The sequence below is a fragment of the Salvelinus alpinus genome, chromosome 1, assembly GCF_045679555.1.
Source record: "Salvelinus alpinus chromosome 1, SLU_Salpinus.1, whole genome shotgun sequence".
In the NCBI taxonomy this organism is placed as follows: domain Eukaryota; kingdom Metazoa; phylum Chordata; class Actinopteri; order Salmoniformes; family Salmonidae; genus Salvelinus; species Salvelinus alpinus.
In genome coordinates, this window is record NC_092086.1 from 107,848,629 (window position 1) to 107,871,691 (window position 23,063).

Here is a 23,063-nt window from a genome sequence, read left to right on the forward strand (position 1 = left end):
TGTGGTCCCGGCGACTGGACCTTTTTTGGAACACCATCATTTTGGTCTTATTGAGATTTACTGTCAGGGCCCAGGTCTGGCAGAATGTTTGCAGAAGATCTAGGTGCTGCTGTAGGCCCTCCTTGGTTGGTGACAGAGGCACGGTGCAGTGCTGCTGTCTCTCTCTCTTTCTCTCTCTCTCTCTCTCTCTCTCTCTCTCTCTCTCTCTCTCTCTCTCTCTCTCTCTCTCTCTCTCTCTCTCTCTCTCTCTCTCTCTCTCTCTCTCTCTCTCTCTCTCTCTGATGGTTCAGTGCTCTCTCCCTCTCTCTCTCTCTGATGGTTCAGTGCTCTCTCTCTCTCTCTCTCTCTCTCTCTCTCTCTCTCTCTCTCTCTCTCTCTCTCTCTCTCTCTCTCTCTCTCTCTCTCTCTCCCCCGCTCTCTCTCTCTCTCTCTGATGGTGCTGTCTCTCTCTCTCTCTCTCTCTCTCTCTCTCTCTCTCTCTCTCTCTCTCTCTCTCTCTGATGGTTCCGTGCTCTCTCTCTCTCTCTCTCTCTCTCTCTCTCTCTCTCTCTCTCTCTCTCTCTCTCTCTCTCTCTCTCTCTCTCTCCCCCGCTCTCTCTCTCTCTCTCTGATGGTGCAGTGCTGTCTCTCTCTCTCTCTCTCTCTCTCTCTCTCTCTCTCTCTCTCTCTCTCTCTCTCTCTCTCTCTCTCTCTCTCTCTCTCTCTCTCTGATGGTTCAGTGCTGTCTGTCTCTCTCTCTCTCTCTCTCTCACAGCCTCACAGTCTACCATCCTCCCTACCTTAGATATTGTTTCTGCTGCAACGTAGACTTTCCTGTTTATATCCCTTCACTTCTTTCCCTCCCTCCCCCCTCCCTCCCTCTCTCATCCATATCAGATCTGAGTGAACTGGTTGGATCTGGCGAGAGAGGCTGACGATGCTGTGTTAGGGATGGGGAGGGGGTTGTGTGTGTACAGTGGGATACGGGTAACTGCAGTCCTGCTCGTATGTACCAGGCGAGGCCTTGTGCTCCTCGCGATGGCCATGATTTTTAAGAACACACATACTCAGTTTTTATAAGGCAACACACACCGTTTTTTTAAAAGCAACACACAGTTTTTTATAAGGAAACACACACAGTTTTTATAAGGCAACACACACCGTTTTAAATAGCAACACACAGTTTTTATAAGGAAACACACACAGTTTTAAAAAGCAACACACACAGTTTTTATAAAGCAACACACACAGTTTATATAAAATAACACACACAGTTTATATAAAATAACACACACAGTTTTTATAAGGCAACACACAGTTTTTATAAAGCAACACACAGTTTTTATAAGGCAACACACACAGTTTTTATAAGGCAACACACACAGTTTTTATAAGGCAACACACACAGTTTTTATAAAGCAACACACAGTTTTTATAAGGCAACACACACAGTTTTTATAAGGCAACACACACAGTTTTTATAAAGCAACACACACAGTTTTTATAAAGCAACACACACAGTTTTTATAAGGAAACACACACAGTTTTAAAAGCAACACACACAGTTTTTATAAAGCAACACACACAGTTTATATAAAATAACACACACAGTTTATATAAAATAACACACACAGTTTTTATAAGGCAACACACACCGTTTTTATAAAATAACACACACAGTTTTTATAAAGCAACACACACAGTTTTTATAAGGCAACACACACCGTTTTTATAAAATAACACACACAGTTTTTATAAGGCAACACACACAGTTTTTATAAAGCAACACACACAGTTTTTATAAAGCAACACACACAGTTTTTATAAAGCAACACACACATTTTATATGAAGCAACACACACACACGTTTCCATTCACATGGACAGTAATGAATGCTTAGGTTACAGTATGGGGAAAGGACATTATAATTGGCCCGGTAGCGTGTGTCGTGCCGTATGTTTGTGTGTGTTGCTCCTGACGGTTGGAGTAGCTCAAACCATTGTTAATGCAAGCTCGATTTCCAAACAACATCCAATTTTTCCAGACGTCATAGAAAATGTTTTAACATCACTGAGGTTTTCAAGTAGATACGAATGTGTTTTATTGTGAAATACAGACACGATCATGTGAATTCCTTATTCTGTGCATTGCATATTCCATCACAATCAGTTCCTAATCGCCACTTTAAAATCCTTAGGGCCAGTTTCCTGGACACAGATTAAGCTAATATTTTTTCAATACTATTTTAATAGATAGAGAACATTTTTTATCAACTGAAAATATTTATTAATCCAGGAATATGCTTAATCTGAATGTGGGAAACCAGCCCTTTGGGGTTTATAAAGACTGCACACCATGCCCACTACACTCAGGAAGTGGAAGATATATGCCAGGATGTTAGCCATTTAAAAGCTTGTTAATATTTTAACCTCTTTGTTTACTAAGAGATCCTGATTTAAAACCTAATGTCCCAGAGGTGAAGGACGGCGATTGGCTGGGTGGCTTCCAGACGTCTGTCGCCCCATCCCCCACACCATCACACACACACACACACACCCGTCGTGGTCTCTGGTGATCCCTAGTCCCTCTGTCGCGTCACATCGACCGGCCGGCTGGGACGGGGGGGCTGGAACCATGCACCTTGAACTCTGACCTCTGACCTCTGACCTCTGTGTGTGTGTGTGTGTGTGTGTGTGTGTGTGTGTGTGTGTGTGTGTGTGTGTGTGTGTGTGTGTGTGTGTGTGTGTGTGTGTGTGTGTGTGTGTGTGTGTGTGTGTGTGTGTGTGTGTGTGTGTGTCAAGGAAAATGACACAGCTGCTGGTGTGGATCAGAGGGAACATGCTGAAGGAACAGCCCAAGCTCTTTGTCCAGGGAGACACTGTGTGAGCACACACCAGAACAAACACACACACAGTCATGTGATCAGCTGTTTTTGGGGGTGAATCATGCAGTTACAAAACGACTAGATGTAGATGTATATTTTAGTCATTGAGCAGACGCTCTAATCCAGAGCCACTTACAGTGACTGCATACATTTTCGTACTGAAGTGGCCAAAAGGACATAGTATCCATCTCCTTTAGTGATGACTGTCAGACAGACGGGGGCTGTGGTTTGTGGAGACTCTGTCCTCCTCACCCATCCCAGGCTGACGTTTGATTGGACAGAGACGGGGGCTGTGGTTTGTGGAGTCTCTGTCCTCCTCACCCATCCCAGGCTGACGTCTGATTGGACAGAGACGGGGGCTGTGGTTTGTGGAGACACTGTCTTCCTCACCCATCCCAGGCTGATGTCTGATTGGACAGACGGGGGCTGTGGTTGGTGGAGACTCTGTCTTCCTCACCCATCCCAGGCTGATGTCTGATTGGTTTGACCATGACTTTTATATGTGAGAGGAGAGAAAGTAGTATAGTTTTCTATGGACTCCATAGATTAGGTCCACTATAGAGAGAGAGAGAGAGAGAGAGAGAGAGAGAGAGAGAGAGAGAGAGAGAGAGAGAGAGAGAGAGAGAGAGAGAGAGAGAGAGAGAGAGAGAGAGAGAGAGAGAGAGAGAGAGAGAGAGAGCGAGAGAGTGTGTGTGTGTGTGTGTGTGTGTGTGTGTGTGTGTGTGTGTGTGTGTGTGTGTGTGTGTGTGTGTGTGTGTGTGTGTGTGTACTCTAAAGCGTTACAGATCATCACACATTGTATTCCAAACCGAGTACATTTTTAACATATGTATCATTCTAAGTGCAATTTGTTTTGAGGTGTACAGGCTATGTCAGGGGAGGTTAGGTTATGTTGTGCAGTATGGGGGGAAGGGGAAGTGCGTTTGAGAGAAAAGCAGCCTATCAGATCATCGCTTACACCCTTCTGACACTGTGACGTCAGAGCACTGATGGAGGCGACTTCATACAGCAAGAGAGAAACAACCTGAGGTTGTGAAGCACGTCGCTGTCTTCAGATACCAAAGTCATGCTGTACACGGTGAACACCACCCCAAATCTCCCCTAATTAGACATTCCAGGAGGAGGCTCCTGGAAATGGCCTTTATTTACTGCAAATATTTTGAGGCTAAATGACCTTATTTATTTATGGTACTGTATACAAATAGTATATATGTATATATATTTTTTAAACATTTCCATTACACACTGTTTGTTAGATATGATTGTGTTGTTGAAGTATGTGTGTGTGTGTGTGCGTGTGCATGCGTGTGCATGCGTGCGTGCGTGCGTGCGTGCGTGCGTGCGTGCGTGCATGCGTGTACTGTGTGTGTAAGGTGTGTGTGTGTGTTTATTTGATAAGGCTTTCTCTGTATATTTTATAATCAACATTTGTGACCCTTTTGTCCTATTTTAAAGTGCTTATCAATGATGCTGACTGGGTGTGTTCTAACAGAGAAACAAACTTCTCTCATTCCCATATCTGTTCAATTACACACTATTGAGTTGATTCATTCTGTATATGATTCTACTACATTGTATATCTAAAATTGATACATTTCTTCAAAATATATATTTGGATATTTTAAATGACTGAATGGCTGACTGCACATGTAGATAATTATTTGTTTTAAGAATACATTTCAGTTTATATATTTTGTACATTCTTTGGTGTCTTTAATGCTGTTTTTATTGTTCTAATGTTATTCTTACAGAGTAAGATATCCAGTGTATTTATACAGAAAATAAACTTAACTTAAACCGTAAAGATCTAATAGCATGCATGTCTTACTGCTTTAATGTCTTTCTCTCCTTCTGAACGGTGAGTTGGAATACAAGCTAAAGGACCAGGACAACGAGCTAGAGGACCAGGACAACGAGCTAGAGGACCAGGACAACGAGCTAGAGGACCAGGACAACGAGCTAGAAGACCAGGACAACGAGCTAAAGGACCAGGACAACGAGCTAGAGGACCAGGACAACGAGCTAGAAGACCAGGACAACGAGCTAAAGGACCAGGACAACGAGCTAGAGGACCAGGACAACGAGCTAGAGGACCAGGACAACGAGCTAGAGGACCAGGACAACGAGCTAGAAGACCAGGACAACGAGCTAAAGGACCAGGACAACGAGCTAGAAGACCAGGACAACGAGCTAGAGGACCAGGACAACGAGCTAGAGGACCAGGACAACGAGCTAAAGGACCAGGACAACGAGCTAGAAGACCAGGACAACGAGCTAGAGGACCAGGACAACGAGCTAAAGGACCAGGACAACGAGCTAGAAGACCAGGACAACGAGCTAAAGGACCAGGACAACGAGCTAGAAGACCAGGACAACGAGCTAGAGGACCAGGACAACGAGCTAAAGGACCAGGACAACGAGCTAGAGGACCAGGACAACGAGCTAAAGGACCAGGACAACGAGCTAGAGGACCAGGACAACGAGCTAGAAGACCAGGACAACGAGCTAGAAGACCAGGACAACGAGCTAGAAGACCAGGACAACGAGCTAGAAGACCAGGACAACGAGCTAAAGGACCAGGACAACGAGCTAGAAGACCAGGACAACGAGCTAAAGGACCAGGACAACGAGCTAGAAGACCAGGACAACGAGCTAGAGGACCAGGACAACGAGCTAAAGGACCAGGACAACGAGCTAGAGGACCAGGACAACGAGCTAAAGGACCAGGACAACGAGCTAGAGGACCAGGACAACGAGCTAGAAGACCAGGACAACGAGCTAGAAGACCAGGACAACGAGCTAGAAGACCAGGACAACGAGCTAGAAGACCAGGACAACGAGCTAGAAGACCAGGACAACGAGCTAGAGGACCAGGACAACGAGCTAGAGGACCAGGACAACGAGCTAGAGGACCAGGACAACGAGCTAAAGGACCAGGACAACGAGCTAGAGGACCAGGACAACGAGCTAGAGAACCAGGACAACGAGCTAGAGGACCAGGACAACGAGCTAGAGGACCAGGACAACGAGCTAGAAGACCAGGACAACGAGCTAGAAGACCAGGACAACGAGCTAGAGGACCAGGACAACGAGCTAGAGGACCAGGACAACGAGCTAAAGGACCAGGACAACGAGCTAGAGGACCAGGACAACGAGCTAAAGGACCAGGACAACGAGCTAGAAGACCAGGACAATGAGCTAGAGGACCAGGACAACGAGCTAGAGAACAAGGACAACGAGCTAGAGGACCAGGACAACGAGCTAGAGGACCAGGACAACGAGCTAAAGGACCAGGACAACGAGCTAGAAGACCAGGACAACGAGCTAGAAGACCAGGACAACGAGCTAGAGGACCAGGACAACGAGCTAGAGGACCAGGACAACGAGCTAGAGGACCAGGACAACGAGCTAGAGGACCAGGACAACGAGCTAGAAGACCAGGACAATGAACTAGAGGACCAGGACAACGAGCTAGAGGACCAGGACAACGAGCTAGAGGACCAGGACAACGAGCTAGAGGACCAGGACAACGAGCTAGAGGACCAGGACAACGAGCTAGAGGACCAGGACAACGAGCTAGAGGATCCGAACAACGTAGTGTTAATCTCTACTCTCCATAGAGGTTAGAATACAGTGCATTCGGAAAGTATTCAGACCAATGAACTTTTTCCACATTTTGTTACGTTACAGCCTTATTCTAAAATAGAATAAATTAATTTTTTCCCTCATCAATCTACACACAATACCCCATAATGACAAAGCAAAAACTGTTTTTTAGAAAAGTTTGCTTATTTATATTTAAAAAATGTTTTTACTGAGACATCACATTTACATAAGTATTCAGACCCTTTATTCAGTACTTTGTTGAAGCACCTTTGGCAGCGATTACAGCCTCAAGTATTCTTGGGTATGATGCTACTAGCTTGGCTAACCACTAGTTAGCCTAGTGGTTAGAGCGTTGGGCCAGTAACCAAAAGTTTGCTGGATTGAATCCCCGAGCTGACATGGTAAACATCTGTCGTTCTGCCCCTGAACAGGGCAGTTAACCCACTGTTCCCCGGTAGGCCGTCATTGTAAATAATAATTTGTTCTTAACTGACTTACCAAGTTAAATAAAGGTTAAATTTAAAGCTCTGTCAGGTTGGATGGGGAGCGTTGCTGCACGGCCATTTTCAGGTCTCTCCAGAGATATTCGATCGGGTTCAAGTCCGGGCTCTGGCTGGGCCACTCAAGGACATTCAGAGACTTGTCTCAAAGCCACTCTTGCGTTATCTTGGCTGTGTGCTTAGGGTCGTTCTCCCGTTGGAAGGTGAACTTTCACCCCCAGTCTGAGGTCCTGAGTGCTCTGGAGCAGGTTTTCATCAAGAATCTCTCTGTATTTTGCTTCGTTCATCTTTCCCTTGATCCTGGCTAGTCGCTGTCTCTGAAAAACATCTCCACAGCATGATGCTGCCACCACCATACTTCACAGTAGGGATGGTGCCAGTTTCCTCCAGACGTGACGCTTGGCATGGAGGCAAAAGGGTTCAATCTTGGTTTCATCAGACCAGAGAATCTTGTTTCTCTCCTCTGAAAGTCCTTTAGGTGCCTTTTAGCAAACTCCAAGCGGGCTGTCATGTGCCTTTTACTGAGGAGTGGTTTCCGTCTGGTCACTCTACCATAAAGGCCTGATTGGTGGAGTGCTGCAGAGATGGTTGTCCTTCCGGAAGATTTTCCCATCTCTACAGGTGAACTCTGGAGCTCTGTCAGAGTGACTATCGGGTTCTTGGTCACCTGCCTGACGAGGCCCTTCTCCCCTGATTGCTCAGTTTGGCCGGGCGGCCAGCTCTTGGAAGAGTCTTGGTGGTTCTAAACTTCTTCCATTTAAGAATGATGGAGGCTACTGTGTTCTTGTGGACTTTCAATGCTGCAGAAATGTTTTGCTACCCTTCCCCAGATCTGTGCCTTGACACAATCCTGTCTTGGAGTTCTACAGACAATTCCTTCGACCTCATGGCTTGGTTTTTGCTCTGACATGCACTGTCAACTGTGGGACTTTATATAGACAGGTGTGTGCCTTTCCAAATCATGTCCAATCAGTTAAATTTACTCCAGGTGGACTCCAATCCAGTTGTAGAAACATCAAGGATGATCAATGGAAACAGGATGCACCTGAGCTCAATTTCAAGTCTGAATAATTATGTAAATAAGGTATTTCTGTTTTTTATTTTTAATATGTTTGCAAACATTTCTAAAAACCTGTTTTCGCTTTGTCATTATGGGGTATTGTTATGTCATTATGGGGTATTGTGATGTCATTGTGGGGTATTGTTATGTCATTATGGGGTATTGTGTGTAGATTGATGATGACATTTTTTTATTTAATCAATTTTAGAATTAGGCTGTAAAGTAACAAATTATGGAAAAAGGGAAGGGGTCTGAATACTTTCCGAATGCACTGTATATAGACTGTGTATATAGACTGTGTATATAGACTGTGTATATAGACTGTGTATATAGACTGTGTATATAGACTGGGTCTAGATGTACACACAGTCCCTCTTCACTTCCATTGTTCCACAACAGAACAACATTTGCAGAACCCTTCCACCTTTCCTAAGAATACTGCGACGCTGGGATTTATGTTCTCTTAAACCTGTGTCCGTATTCGCAGAGTCCTGATTTAGGATCAGTTTGCCTTTTAGATCATAATGAATGAAATTATGAGAACGGGGGACCTGATCCTAAATCCAATGCTTGTTTTAATAAGGGCCCTGGTCCTCCAGAATGGTATTGTGTGGAGCGAGAAGATGTCATTCCACAGAGAGGGAGAGCTGTGGACAGATGCTATTCTGTAGACTCTGTGGGTCTCTACAGGACGCTAGAAGGATGCTACACATCTATCCCCATTCAAATGGATCGGGAAGAGACAGTGGACTTGAGCTGATACCCAACAGTATTTGGTGCCTGTTTTTCATGTTGCCTTGAACTCTGCATGTGATTGGTCAAGAATCTTAATCATTTACCCCCTTTTCCCCCTTTTTTTTATTCACAAACAAATTGATTCAATCATTAAATGTATGTTCTAACAGTTTGAGACATAAAATGGAAATTGAGGCAATCTGTCAAACCAGCCCAGCCTCACATTCAATTCGCGCATATACAGTGGGGAGAACAAGTATTTGATACACTGCCGATTTTGCCGATTTTCCTACTTACAAAGCATGTAGAGGTCTGTAATTTTTATCATAGGTACACTTCAACTGTGAGAGACGGAATCTAAAACAAAAATCCCGAAAATCACATTGTATGATTTTTAAGTAATTAATTCGCATTTTATTGCATGACATAAGTATTTGATACATCAGAAAAGCAGAACTTAATATTTGGTACAGAATCCTTTGTTTGCAATTACAGAGATCATACGTTTCCTGTAGTTCTTGACCAGGTTTGCACACACTGCAGCAGGGATTTTGGCCCACTCCTCCATACAGACCTTCTCCAGATCCTTCAGGTTTCGGGGCTGTCGCTGGGCAATACGGACTTTCAGCTCCCTCCAAAGATTTTCTATTGGGTTCAGGTCTGGAGACTGGCTAGGCCACTCCAGGACCTTGAGATACTTCTGACGGAGCCACTCCTTAGTTGCCCTGGCTGTGTGTTTCGGGTCGTTGTCATGCTGGAAGACCCAGCCACGACCCATCATCAATGCTCTTACTGAGGGAAGGAGGTTGTTGGCTAAGATCTCGCAATACATGGCCCCATCCATCCTCCCCTCAATACGGTGCAGTCGTCCTGTCCCCTTTGCAGAAAAGCATCCCCAAAGAATGATGTTTCCACCTCCATGCTTCACGGTTGGGATGGTGTTCTTGGGGTTGTACTCATCCTTCTTCTTCCTCCAAACACGGCGAGTGGAGTTTAGACCAAAAAGCTCTATTTTTGAATCATCAGACCACATGACCTTCTCCCATTCCTCCTCTGGATCATCCAGATGGTCATTGGCAAACTTCAGACGGGCCTGGACATGCGCCTGCTTGAGCAGGGGGACCTTGTGTGCGCTGCAGGATTTTAATCCATGACGGCGTAGTGTGTTACTAATGGTTTTCTTTGAGACTGTGGTCCCAGCTCTCTTCAGGTCATTGACCAGGTCCTGCCGTGTAGTTCTGGGCTGATCCCTCACCTTCCTCATGATCATTGATGCCCCACGAGGTGAGATCTTGCATGGAGCCCCAGACCGAGGGTGATTGACCATCATCTTGAACTTCTTCTATTTTCTTCTATTTTCTAATAATTGCGCCAACAGTTGTTGCCTTCTCACCAAGCTGCTTGCCTATTGTCCTGTAGCCCATCCCAGCCTTGTGCAGGTCTACAATTTTATCCCTGATGTCCTTACACAGCTCTCTGGTCTTGGCCATTGTGGAGAGGTTGGAGTCTGTTTGATTGAGTGTGTGGACAGGTGTCTTTTATACAGGTAACGAGTTCAAACAGGTGCAGTTAATACAGGTAATGAGTGGAGAACAGGAGGGCTTCTTAAAGAAAAACTAACAGGTCTGTGAGAGCCGGAATTCTTACTGGTTGGTAGGTGATCAAATACTTATGTCATGCAATAAAATGCAAATGAATTACTTAAAAATCATACAATGTGATTTTCTGGATTTTTGTTTTAGATTCCGTCTCTCACAGTTGAAGTGTACCTATGATAAAAATTACAGACCTCTACATGCTTTGTAAGTAGGAAAACCTGCAAAATCGGCAGTGTATCAAATACTTGTTCTCCCCACTGTATGTACAAAATGTATTTCAGCAGATTTCGTGCGTTTTTGTGCATTTTTGGGGTGGTTCAATTCGTTTGAAAATACACTAATTTCTGTGCTACTTAATTCGTGCGAAAATACACGAATTTCTGTGCTACTTAATTCGTGCGAAAAGACACGAATTTAACCAGTTGGCGACACACAAGCCGTTGCAACAACCATAGACGCGATCGCCTGTATTTATTTATTTTACGTTATGAATATATAGATATTTTGTCTTTTTTTTTAACCATATAACCATAAGAGGTTATATATATATTGTCTTTATTTAATCCCTATTAAAACATTGTGGATTTATGCCTATATGTACTGTTTTCGATTTTTCTGAACAGACTTCAGTATAGAATGAATCATGCAATGCATGATGGCTAATGGTGTTTTATTCGGTTGTAGTTCCATGTATTTCTTAAAAAACAAACGTGTAAACCATTTTTATTGACCAGAATGTAACTGAAAATACAATGGCAGCCTTGCCATTGTCCATCAATAACAAAACATTTTTTTTTCGTATAACATTTGGGGAAACGTATGCAGTCATTGTAGTCTTACATTTTGTTGGCCAACCAAAATTACCAAAACGTTAACCCGTAATAAGGCTAGGGTGGCTGAGTGTAAATACATGGCTCTGAGTGTAAGCACCTTTTCACTAGAAACGTTCTTGTGTTCAAATTACCGTCAGTGCGAAATAGCTAGAAAGCTTTCGTATTTCCACTTGGCTGCACCTACGGTTACGATAACGATAAATCAAGTGCAATACCTGCGTCGACCTGTGTCGAGCAGCAAAACACCGGAAAGCTTCTAGCCTACCGGAAAGTTACAAGAAGAACAAGAATAGTTACCTCATCCGGTCATGTGACACTCTGGATGCCCCCTAAAAGCAATTTCAACCGTTTTGAAAAATGACGCCTGGTAACCCCAAAAAAATACCAGGTGCATGAAAAGTTTGGACTTAGAATATTTTTTGAAAACCTCCATAAATCACTCAGGCCATTGACTCGAGAAGAAAAAACATAAAATATTTTCCAGAAGAAAAAACAGAATATTTTTTGAAAACCTCCATAAATCACTCAGGCCAGCACCCATTGATTTGGGGCGGTAGTATAGCGCTCCCAGAGCGGGTATGGAAGTCTGGATCCCCCCTAAAAGCATTTAAGGCTCTGTGTGTCTTTAAGCACCATACTTTTTCACTCAGTCCTTGCTGTGTGTGTGTGTGTGTGTGTGTGTGTGTGTGTGTGTGTGTGTGTGTGTGTGTGTGTGTGTGTGTGTGTGTGTGTGTGTGTGTGTGTGTGTGTGTGTGTGTGTGTGTGTGTGTGTGTGTGTGTGTGTGTGTGTGAGAGAGCTTTTCTTTGACATCTGTTTAGCGAAATTACTGATTTACAGTTCATGAGGGTTGACCGATTCACACATTTAAAGTTTTGGAAAGATCTGACTTTTTTAAACCTTCGAAACAACACCTATGACCCCATTTTAAGGCACTTCTGGTTGGCACAGGAAGCTATAAGTAAATACATATCCTGATCGGGGTATGCTTTTACAGAATCCTGAGTTTTAAGTCTATACGTTAAGAACTGACTGATTTACACAGGGTTGAATGCACTATATATCACAAACTGCTGGTTGGGTATGGCAAAACACTTTTAGGGTGATTTTATCACTTCCGGTTGCTCCAGGAAGCTTAGAATCAACACAGGTAGACCTCATAGTGGCTTGATGGATTGTCATTGAAGACAGGTTCATAAGACATTCATAACCCACATAGGCTTCAGGTTGAATTTAGGGGTGCAGGCAATGTGTTCCTATGGGGTGAGATGTCATTGTAAACTGTTTGATGTAAACACCTTCTTTTAACTGTTAAGGGTTAATGCCACACGGTCAAGGTTAGGCTTGCACAGAGACCTTAGGAACGTTCCTGAGGTCAAATTGTGCTTCTAAACCTTAACAGTTCTCTCTCTGTCTCCCAAAAGCAAAAGACTTGAAATGTAGGTCAAGGGTCATCTTCTTGTCACTGTCGCTGCGCTCAGACCGAGCAAGCTACGGTCAAGCGGGGCATCTCGTTGAACTCGGCACGGCTATGGTGATGTCATTTTTAGTGGTGATTTCAGAATGCTATTTTGGTGGTTTTTCACTGTTGAAACATATTGCAAATCCACAAAAGTCAACTAGCAAGTCAGTGTCCATCAGCCAATTAGATCTTTTCAGACACCAAACTGATACCATCTGACTCCAAACTCACTTTTTCCAACTCGTTTAGAAGCCAACTATCACATATTTCAGAGCAGGCCCAAAATTCACAACGCCTTCCATTTAAACCATAATAAAACAAATAATACGTAGTTATGTTCTAGCTGCGGGTCCAGTTTTCACATTATGTTTAGCCCTATGTGAGGCGACCTCGAATCCCAAGTTTCGGCTCGATAGGTCATTCGGTGCCCGAGCAAAACCTTAATTGGTGCTGAAATTACACTTTTTTCCATGCCTTGCTACGGGGTCCTTGAATGAGCTATCGGACAGAAATGTCGGGGTCCGTCTCTATGGGCCGAGCCGGTTTCAATGCACCTAGTCTTGCAACTCTGGGACTTTTCTAAATGTCACCATTTTGTAATGCTCAAAATGAATTGAAGTCAATGCAAATGCACCGAGGCTTTTTATCGGCCCGAGAACCTTCTAGAGCCACATAACTCACCGTGCTTAATCGACCTGAGCTCTAGAACAGGTTTGTAAAGTTTCAGAACTCTAGGTCTGACGGTTCTTTAAAAGTTCAAACAAAAGTAACTATTGCAGGCACTGTCTGCCTCTAAGCCCCTCAGTGTGTCACTCCATCCTTTCTGTGTGGGTGTGTAAATTTTTCCTTGAAATCTGATGGGATGAATGACTGATTTACAGTTCATGAGGGTTGCCTATTCACATATATTAAGTTTTGGAAAGATTTGACTTTTTTAACCCTTCGAAACAGCCCTTTTGACACCAATTATGGCACTTCCGGTTGGCACAGGAAGCTGAAAGTAAACACATATCCTCATTGGAGTGGGCTTTTTACAGAATCCTGAGTTTTAAGTCTATACGTTAAGAACTCACTGATTTACATAGGGTTGAATGCACTATTTCTCTCAAACTGCAGGTTGGGTATGGCAAACACTTTTAGGGTGATTTAACCACTTCCGGTTGCTCCAAGAAGCTTAGAATCGACACAGGTAGACCTCATAGTGGCCTGATGGACTGTCATCGAAGACAGGTTCATAAGGCATTATTAACCCACATAGGCTTCAGGTTGAATTTAGGGGAGCAGGCAATTACTTCCTGTGGGGAGACATGTCATTGTAAACTGTTTGATGTAAACACCTTCTTTTAACTATTAAGGGTTAATGCCACACGGTCAATGTTAGGCTTGTACAGATCGGGAGGACCTTAGGAACGTTCCTGAGGTCAAATTGTGCTTCTAACCTTAACGGTTCTCTCTCTGTCTCCCAAAAGCAAAAAAATATGAAATTGAGGTCAAAGGGTCATTTGGGTCCTTCTTCTTGTCCCTGTCGCTGCACTCAGACCGAGCTAGCTACGGTCAAGCGGGGCATCTCGTTGAACTCGGCACGGCCTGGAGATAATGGCAATGCCATTGCAGGCTTTGTGTGTCTTTAAGCACCGTACTTTTTCACTCCATCCTTTTATCCCCTTTTCTTCGTGGTATCCAATCGCTAGTAATTACTATCTTGTCTCATCGCTACAACTCCCGTATGGGCTCAGGAGAGACGAAGGTCGAAAGCCACGTGTCCTCCGAAGCACAACCCAACCAAGCCGCACTGCTTCTTAACACAGCGCGCCTCCAACCCGGAAGCCAGCCGCACAAATGTGTCGGAGGAAACACCGTGCACATGGCCCCCTTGGCTAGCGCGCACTGCCCCCGGCCCGCCACAGGAGTCGCTGGAGCGCGATGAGACAAGGATATCCCTACCGGCCAAACCCTCCCTAACCCGGACGACGCTAGGCCAACGGACCTCCCGGTCGCGGCCGGCTGCGGCAGAGCCTGGGCACGAACCCAGAGACTCTGGTGGCGCAGCTAGCACTGCGATGCAGTGCCCTAGACCACTGCGCCACCCGGGAGGCAGATCTGACCTTTTTAACCCTTCGAAACTGACCCTATGGCACCATTTGAAGGTACTTCCGGTTGACATAGGAAGCTGAAAGCGAACACATATCCTCCTTGGGGTAGGCTCTTATATAATATTGAGTTTTAAGTCTTTATGTTAAGAACTGACTTATTTACAGAGGGTTAAATGAGTGTGTGTTATTTCATAAAATCACATAAAATCACAGAATTCTGGCAGAGCTTCGAGACCCACTTAAAAGATGTTCGTCTGAACACACTGCAACTGGATCTGTAACTTTTTTTTGTTTTACTCCTTTTTGTGAACATGACCAATTTGTCAATGTACGATTTCTCTTAAATTACGATAGATAAATGTCTGGTTCTTTTTTTCCTGACACCGTATGCTTATGTACTTTGACGTGAAGCGGTCAAATTAGCACCCTACTTTGCGTTTTTGACCTTTAATCCCAGAAAAATGGCCATAACTCAAAAAGCGTTGAGGCCTCGACGCCATCTTGTTCGGGGCCAACTGTCCATTACGTCTTCGAAATATTTTCCGTTTAGGAGAAAAGGCCACATGCATTTGCAATGTGCTTGTGCATTTGCAATATTATTTATTTTCCCTCTGGTGGGAATTTCCGAGACTGCGGAAAAATGAACAAAATGTGTTATTTTTATAAAACGGAAACCGAACGTCCGAGAGATTTAGTTTGATGATTTCCTGAAAGATCTCTCCCCCGCGCACGGCCCGACGCCGTCCACGAATTTTAGAAACGTTGCAGGACGTCTAGTAAGGGACCTTACATTTGCAATGTGGCGTTTCTCACTCACCATATGGTGAGTGCTAAAATGTTCCCTTAAGGTATGGAAAGGCCTTGGAAAGGCCATAAGTGTAAGCCAACACAATTCATTATTTTACATGAACATGTAATACATGCATTATGAAGAAAATTGTGTAATTTAGGCTTCACGAAATATGAAATGGGTTATGAAGAAAATCGTGTATGGTTGCCTACATGACAAAAAGGCGTTCTGATTACAAGTGCACCAGTATCCAAAGTATTAAGCGAAATCAAGCACAGAAAACAGCATTGGCATTAATAAAACAATATTTCCCACGAATTAAGTCGCACTTAAATGTGCGTCTTTTCTCAAAAATTCTGTTCAGCAAGTCTAAAACAGTACATATAGGCATACAACGACACATTTTAAAACATGGTTAAACAAAGACAACATTTCTGTATATTCATGACGTTGAATTAGCCATTAAGAAGAACAAAAATGAAATACAAATTATCGCGTCTATATGGTTGTTGCAAAGGCTTGTGTCGCCTACTGGTTAAATTCGTGTCTTTTCGCACGAATTAAGTAGCACAGAAATTCGTGTATTTTCGCACGAATTAAGTAGCACAGAAATTCGTGTATTTTTGCACGAATTTAACCACCCCAAAAATGCACAAAAACGCACGAAATCTGCTGAAATACATTTTGTACATATATGCGCGAATTGAATGTGAGACTGTGTTGGTCAAACAGCAATGATGTTTGCTGCAGTACAGAATAAACAAATTAAATAGGTAACAATTGTTTTTATGCCTCTATAAGCATACACAGCCTGTTTACATTGCTCTTTATGTTCTCTATTCATTTTCCTGTACCTTTATAGTGACACGCATTTGAATGATTTGCTTGAGGAGAGAAATATGTATTATTATGGTTACGGCATATTGGTTTACTATAACTTTATTTAACTAGGCAAGTCAGCTAATAACAAATTCTGATTACAATGACGGCCTAGGAACAGTCGGTTAACTGCCTTGCTCAGGGGCAGAACGATAGACGTATACTTTGTCAGCGCGGGGATTCGATCTAGCGATGCAGTTGCTGGCCCAACGCTCTAACCACTAGGCTACCTGCCACCCCCTTACATCATAAAGTCATATAATAACCATTTAAGAGTGTTACATGCCGTATCAAAGCTGATCGATGTAAATGGGGTGTCGAATTTCAGTTATAGACAGATTATAGCGCGATTTATAAGACTGTTTCTCCTCAGCGCCTTCACCTAGAATATTCATAAAATCAACCTACAAGACCCCCTAGCGACCACAAGCATTTTTCTCGGTTGTGGACAATGTGGACTCGATTTGCAAGGGGATACTGTCCGATAATAGTAGCTGTAATGCCAATGCAAATGAGCGTTACGAGAGGGAGAAGTAAGTGTGTGTGTGTGTGTGTGTGTGTGTGTGTGTGTGTGTGTGTGTGTGTGTGTGTGTGTGTGTGTGTGTGTGTGTGTGTGTGTGTGTGTGTGTGTGTGTGTGTGTGTGTGTGTGTGTGTGTGTGTTTGGCGCGAGGGGAAGCCTTTTTAGAGGTGGAGAAAGGGCTGAGAAAAGAACATACAGTTCCCCCCGCGGCGTGACCTGTCGAGAGGGCATGAGTCGGTTTGGCTCAATAAGACACTGTGTATAATTATCAAAGACAGTTCTTACTGACTCAAAGCCAGCAAAATAAACTGCTTGTTTTAGCACGTTTTAACTGCGTGTATTTATCCATGTGATTAGTACGATAGCAGTCAATTGTAATTGCGTTTCTAATCCAAACCTTTTAATTCTAAACTTTTTCATGGAATCTCATGAATTTTGTAGAAAATAGACTAGGGCCCAAAAATAACAAAATAAATTTGAAGATTGCATTGGTTCTTCTTATTGAATCATTATTAATGTAATAATACAAACATCAGATTCAGGTGATTGTGGTAGAGCTTTCTCAGTCCATGGATGAATTATTCAAAATGTAAACAGACGATAAAATTATTTTTTAAATAATTTGTCCTGTTGGTGAAATCAACCCCTTAACCTACATTTGAATATTTACAATACTGTATGATTCTATAAACACGCTTTTCACACCTTTCCACTTAAGTTGAATTACCTTTAGAAATATAAATCAATTGTATTGTTGTTTTTCTAACACTGTTTTTAGTTTTGACATTTAGACCTATACGTTTTCATGATGCCCAAAAAATAACTGCATGAAATCTGGTCCCTGCGTTTTATTGGCTACATTGTCTTTATTTTTAAACATAGCATTTATTTGTTCAGTTGTTACGTCCTTCAACGTTTTTAGTTGACAGACAAATAACATCCCCAAACCAACCATGTACAATAGCAGGCGGATGTTGGGGCCTTCATTTACATTCAAGCACCTTCGGTCTGAGGAAGGGGGTGGGGGAGAGGCTGCCCACCCTGCATCTATAAAGGAGGGTTGCTAAGCATGTGAAGAATCAAGGTTGTAGGATAAAGCCCATATAAGGTAACGGAAACAGCTGTATTTTTTGTGTGCAGACAAACAGATTCACAAAACCTGACATTGACGGTTTGAAGACTTCAAATTCTACCACATTACACAAGTCTTTGGCTAAGGTTGTGCAATGTAGGTTACTATAAACGTATTAATAGCGTATTAATAACGCTATTTTAACGTTATAATTATAAATATTAGGCTATTATTTATTGTATGAAATTGCTGTTATTATATATATTTTTTTAAATTATGAGTAATTGTGTTGATTTTGTTTTTACCAAAGTGTAAAACAATCTGACTTGTCAAGTATGCTTGACGTGATTTACATAACATAAAAAACAGATAGCTCAGAAAAATATAAAATTGTCCTTAAATCCACAACACACAAATTAGTATTTCAGCCAAACCGCAGGCAAAGCTGAGGGATGGGATTGGAAAAATATAACGACAATTCATAGATGGTCTATGTTGCAAGGTCTGACAGATATTTTGGAAGCTACACATTGTTGTACAAAAACATAGTTTAATCTTATTTGTGTGTGCACAAATGTTTGATCCTTATATATCAATAAATTAATCACATGTATTTATAAAGCCCATTTTACATCAGCAGATGTCACAAAGTGCTTATACAGAAACCCAGCCTTAAACCCCAAACACATACACAATCGAACAGGCGTTTTGTAAGGGCAATTTATGGAGGCATGCTAATTTACCACAGTTTTCTCAAACATATTCATCACTTTTCATGATGTTGATAATAATAATAACAATAGTTATAATAATAGATTAAAACATATCAACGATTCTTTAACGATGAAAGAAAACGTTTCATTTAGAAACTACAACTGACCACCAAACTAGGCCAAGGACTGTCACGTGATTCAGGTGTCATGCCACTAAATTCATGCCAAGTATTTTGCCCCCTAACGTTATCGAATCGTCTGCCATTCTACTGTTCTCTATCCATCCACACTCTTGACACCTCGTGTACTGCAAAACCATGCGCTCACAGTTGTGTAATCTACTATTATGTAGATTACACGTCCGATTTGTTAGGCCTTTGGCCTTGTTATGATCTAACCAATTGAAAGATTTAAATAGTGTATGTATGTATGTATTTTTTTTTTAAACAATACAATAATTAAAATATATACATTATGTCTTACCTTGCCCATTCTAATTTATTTTGGAATTAGGGGTACAATAAAAACATGATGATTCCTCTTAAAATTAGGTAATTATTCTGTAGGTCTACAACACATTAGACCGTTTGGTATATCATGCACATAACTTCTCAAACAATTGACTGATACTTTGATTATAAATTATGTTTGCCATGATCAAAGACAACATTTTACAACACTATTATAAGGATTATGATCTACTCAAAGATAATGATTACACCAATGAAGAAATAACGCCCATATCCAAATGTCTCATCACTGTCAGCATAGGCATAGTAGGCCCCACAACATTTTACAGTAAACCCGTAGAATGACCTAATGATTGTAGTCATTAATGATGTAAAACCCTCTCAAGTCACTGTTCATTTTAATGATATCGTTTGTCCTTCTTTGAATAGGCTAATTTTACTGATGCCACGAATCACTCTGAAGGCCTGTGTGCCTAGTCATGTCACTGCATTGTACAAATGGCCAAACACACTCGATATATCAATGACTCCAATCGATAGTTGCCATTTAAAACAAACCGATTTAATTAGATTTTCGACTAAGTGTAACACCAATTGGTGGATCCATCGGGCCTACACAAACATACACCAAGAAACATACAGTACACGAGGCTGTCATAATATTTTACACCACTGTATTGGCCCAACATCATCTAAAATCTGGGTTTTTAACGAATCAACCCCATTTTAATCTGTTGAACAAAATATGGATTATTCTTACCTGCATTGGGATTTAAAAAAAAAATAGTTATCATATTTTATTTCTTGATTTTTCTTGATTTTTCGTTTGGATAAAGCCAGGATGAATTGGAGTTTTCAGCAACAGATGTCCATGCACAATTCTTGGGGTTTTGTTTGATTTTGCTCAAGAATTGCGTTTGGACAATCAGTCGCTAACACTCTAGGATGGCATTCTCGGGGGAAAAAAACACACAAAAAAACACCCAGGCATTAATTCGATTCAACACAAACGCACAGATTAGAAGCTAATATGCCTACAGGATGCACCTGCTTCAATATCTAAATGATTTGCTAAATGTATACATTCATTGTTGATTAGAAAACAACCCTTCATTTTGAAAGACAATGACGTAGAGAAAACGTAAAAGAAGTTGCACTTGTATATATGTGTTCATTCCTTGTGCTGCGTTGTATGGTCTCGTGGACTTTCCACGGCCCTTCCATTTTCAACCATTGGATAATAAGCCACAGATGAGCCTAACTTAAGTTATACATGTGTTTTTCCAAATATCCAAGAATAAACACAGTATAGCCTACTAATACTAACGGAAGAAGTGCCTCGTTTCGATTCAATATTAGTATAGAAAGAAATACATATTATGGCATAAAATGCCGGCTAAAAGTTAAATGCACCTGCTGTTTCATTCATTACCAATTCTTTATATCGGTCGGAAAAGTAGGCTACACCATTCAATGTTATGTGGTGCCCTACATGTCGCTACTAATATGTATTTCGGTCTACCACAGTTCAAAGCAAGCCTCAAATACTTACAGGTTGCTTTTTCTTTCCTCAAACATCTGAAAGAGATTAAGATGCAAAGTAAACGCCACAGCATTTTATACGAAATATCACCTCTTCTCAATTAATCATATAATAAGTCATATAAAATAGTTTTAAAGGAACCAGTCAGATAAAACAAGACTCCCTTCTTTAAAGTCCAGGCTGTGTCGATACAAGAAGAACACGTTTTGGCCATCCCTGCTGCACCTGTTAAGGGCGCAAATCCACGTAGTCTCCACACCTCGTCGGAAAATAAGCAGAATCTTCATGGTCATCTCAAAAACACAAGTGCTGCAAACAAAACGATTCCAATCGTAACACTATAAAACGTTTTCATAAAAAACAAACAAAAAAAACGATGATTTGGGGTTGTAGCCTAGTGTTCTGTCTGGCGCAAGAGATAAGCAGTGATGGAATCAAGAAAACCGCGCAGTCCCGTGCGGTATCTTCTCTCTTCTCACGACATGCGCTGCCTGTATCCTTGTTTCAATAACTCTCGGCAAGACGGGAACGCGTGCGGGGGAAGAAAGATGCTCGGAGCAGGTTGCTGGTTGAAATGATCTCACGCTTCAGCTCGCAGTACCTCCGCAGCAAATGACTTGCTGGGACAGTCGGTTCTTATGGAATGGCACTGGCCATAGCCTCACTCCAGCTCCTGGCTCTTTTCTTGGCTCCAGCTCCTGGCTCTTTTCTTGGGCTGGCGTAACAATACGGTGTCACCGCGACGGACGGCGAGAGGGAGTGGGGATGCTCTTCGCTTGGTACTGAATTTGAATAGCATCACCACAGGGTGGATGATAAATGTCCATTGTGCTGTAGAACTAATGAATCTCCACTGTCTTCTATGGGCACACACACAAGCCAGCAGCTGCGAGCGAGGGGACAAGTAAGCTCTTAAAGACACAACAGCCCTATTTTCTCCCCAAAAGTGATTACAATTCGTACACTGTTTATTCAGCGCCAAAACGCTCTGAAAACACTGTATGACGTTTGTTTGCTCTGTGGTAATCTTTTTTGTGTGTGTGAGAACACCAGTGCAACGCGGTAACCAGGCACTTAGACATAAAGCAGTCCCTTGAAAGCATTTTGTGGCATTTGTATAGTGTATAAGGCCAGTATGAAGAATTGCATGCAAATGTATGAAAGGACGTAAATTAGTACAATTATTGGCTTTCAAATGTCTGATGTATGGTTATTGTGGACAAGTCAGAAGGGATGGAGGTTGAATAATTGCAAGAAAATATCACCAACCAATGATTTTATATTTTACTAGTCTGTTAAGAACAAATTCCTATTTTCAATGACGGGGCAGAAGGACAGATTTTCACTTTGTCAGCTCGGGGGATTCGATCTTGCAACCTTTCAGTTACTAGTCCAACGCTCTAAACAGCAGGCTACCTGCCGCCCCATGATGACTGCCATACACTAGATTATTCAGCTCACTAGCATTTAAACGATATAAGGTATAAACACGAAACCAACTTTCAAATGTGCAGATGGACCCAATTTATATTGATTGAGATACATTTTTTATACTATTTAGACTTTTTGAACTATAACCATTTTAAATGTGCATAAAAGCTCCATAGGCTTGAATGGGAAGTATTTTGACCGGCCACTGCTTTTACTAGCCTTTAATCTATCAACACCAAACCAACGTTGAGATGTTCAGACTGACCCAATTTATATTGCTTTTCAAAGGATTTTTGATACTATTTATACTTTTTGAACTATAACAATTTAACATGTGTATAAATGAACATGTGTTTGAATGAGAAGCATATAGGAATTAGAGGTAGGTATTCAAAATGGTCCTACTCCTTGGCCAATTAGGCTACTTTCAGGCTACTTTAACTTCAAATTCTGTAACACCTTTATAAACTATTTAAAATGTGCATAAATTAGCATGGAATCATGGATTCAATGCCAACGATAAGAACACACCGTTGGACCTTTCAAACGATACTGCTTTTAAAATATTTCAGCTACAAATATTAAAACAACTTTAACATTTTGAAAACTCTTGAACTGTTCAAGCTAGAGACACCAAACCAACTTTCACGAGTTCAGGCTATCTTATACTATCAATCAATCAATCAATCAATCAAAATGTCTGTTTATCTGTACTTTTTCAACTATTTCAAATATGCATAAATGAACATAGGTTTGAATGAGATCCATAGGAATACAGTGGTACAGTAGAGATTCAGAATTGTCCTGCTCCAGCCTAGTCTTGTAGACTAGCTGTAATTTACTAACTGTAAATCCCAAATTTGTATGATATACTACATGACCAAAAGTATGTGGAC

At 41.9% G+C, this 23,063-nt stretch overlaps 1 protein-coding gene and 1 long non-coding RNA gene across 2 annotated transcripts; one reads left to right on the forward strand and one right to left on the reverse strand.

The window, feature by feature from the left end:
• The first annotated feature begins 3,062 nt into the window (after positions 1-3,062).
• Positions 3,063-6,490, forward strand: LOC139567602 (putative leucine-rich repeat-containing protein DDB_G0290503). The gene is made up of 2 exons (XM_071388972.1): positions 3,063-3,158; positions 4,727-6,490. Exons 1-2 carry the CDS (start codon positions 3,063-3,065, stop codon positions 6,488-6,490), a joined length of 1,860 nt encoding a protein of 619 aa, XP_071245073.1.
• A 4,523-nt stretch (positions 6,491-11,013) lies between these two features.
• Positions 11,014-21,562, reverse strand: LOC139538204 (uncharacterized). The gene is made up of 2 exons (XR_011667694.1): positions 20,962-21,562; positions 11,014-20,771 (listed from the first exon to the last, which is right to left on the reverse strand). It is a non-coding gene; the product is annotated as an uncharacterized lncRNA (long non-coding RNA).
• Positions 21,563-23,063: the final 1,501 nt, after the last annotated feature.

Bases quoted from the DNA above. Each gene is read 5' to 3' on its own strand.
- LOC139567602 (XM_071388972.1), top strand. From the start codon at position 3,063: ATGACTGTCAGACAGACGGGGGCTGTGGTTTGTGGAGACTCTGTCCTC. The intron at 3,159-4,726 runs GTTTGTGGAGTC...CTGAACGGTGAG, and splicing joins GGACAGAGACGGGGGCTGTG to TTGGAATACAAGCTAAAGGA.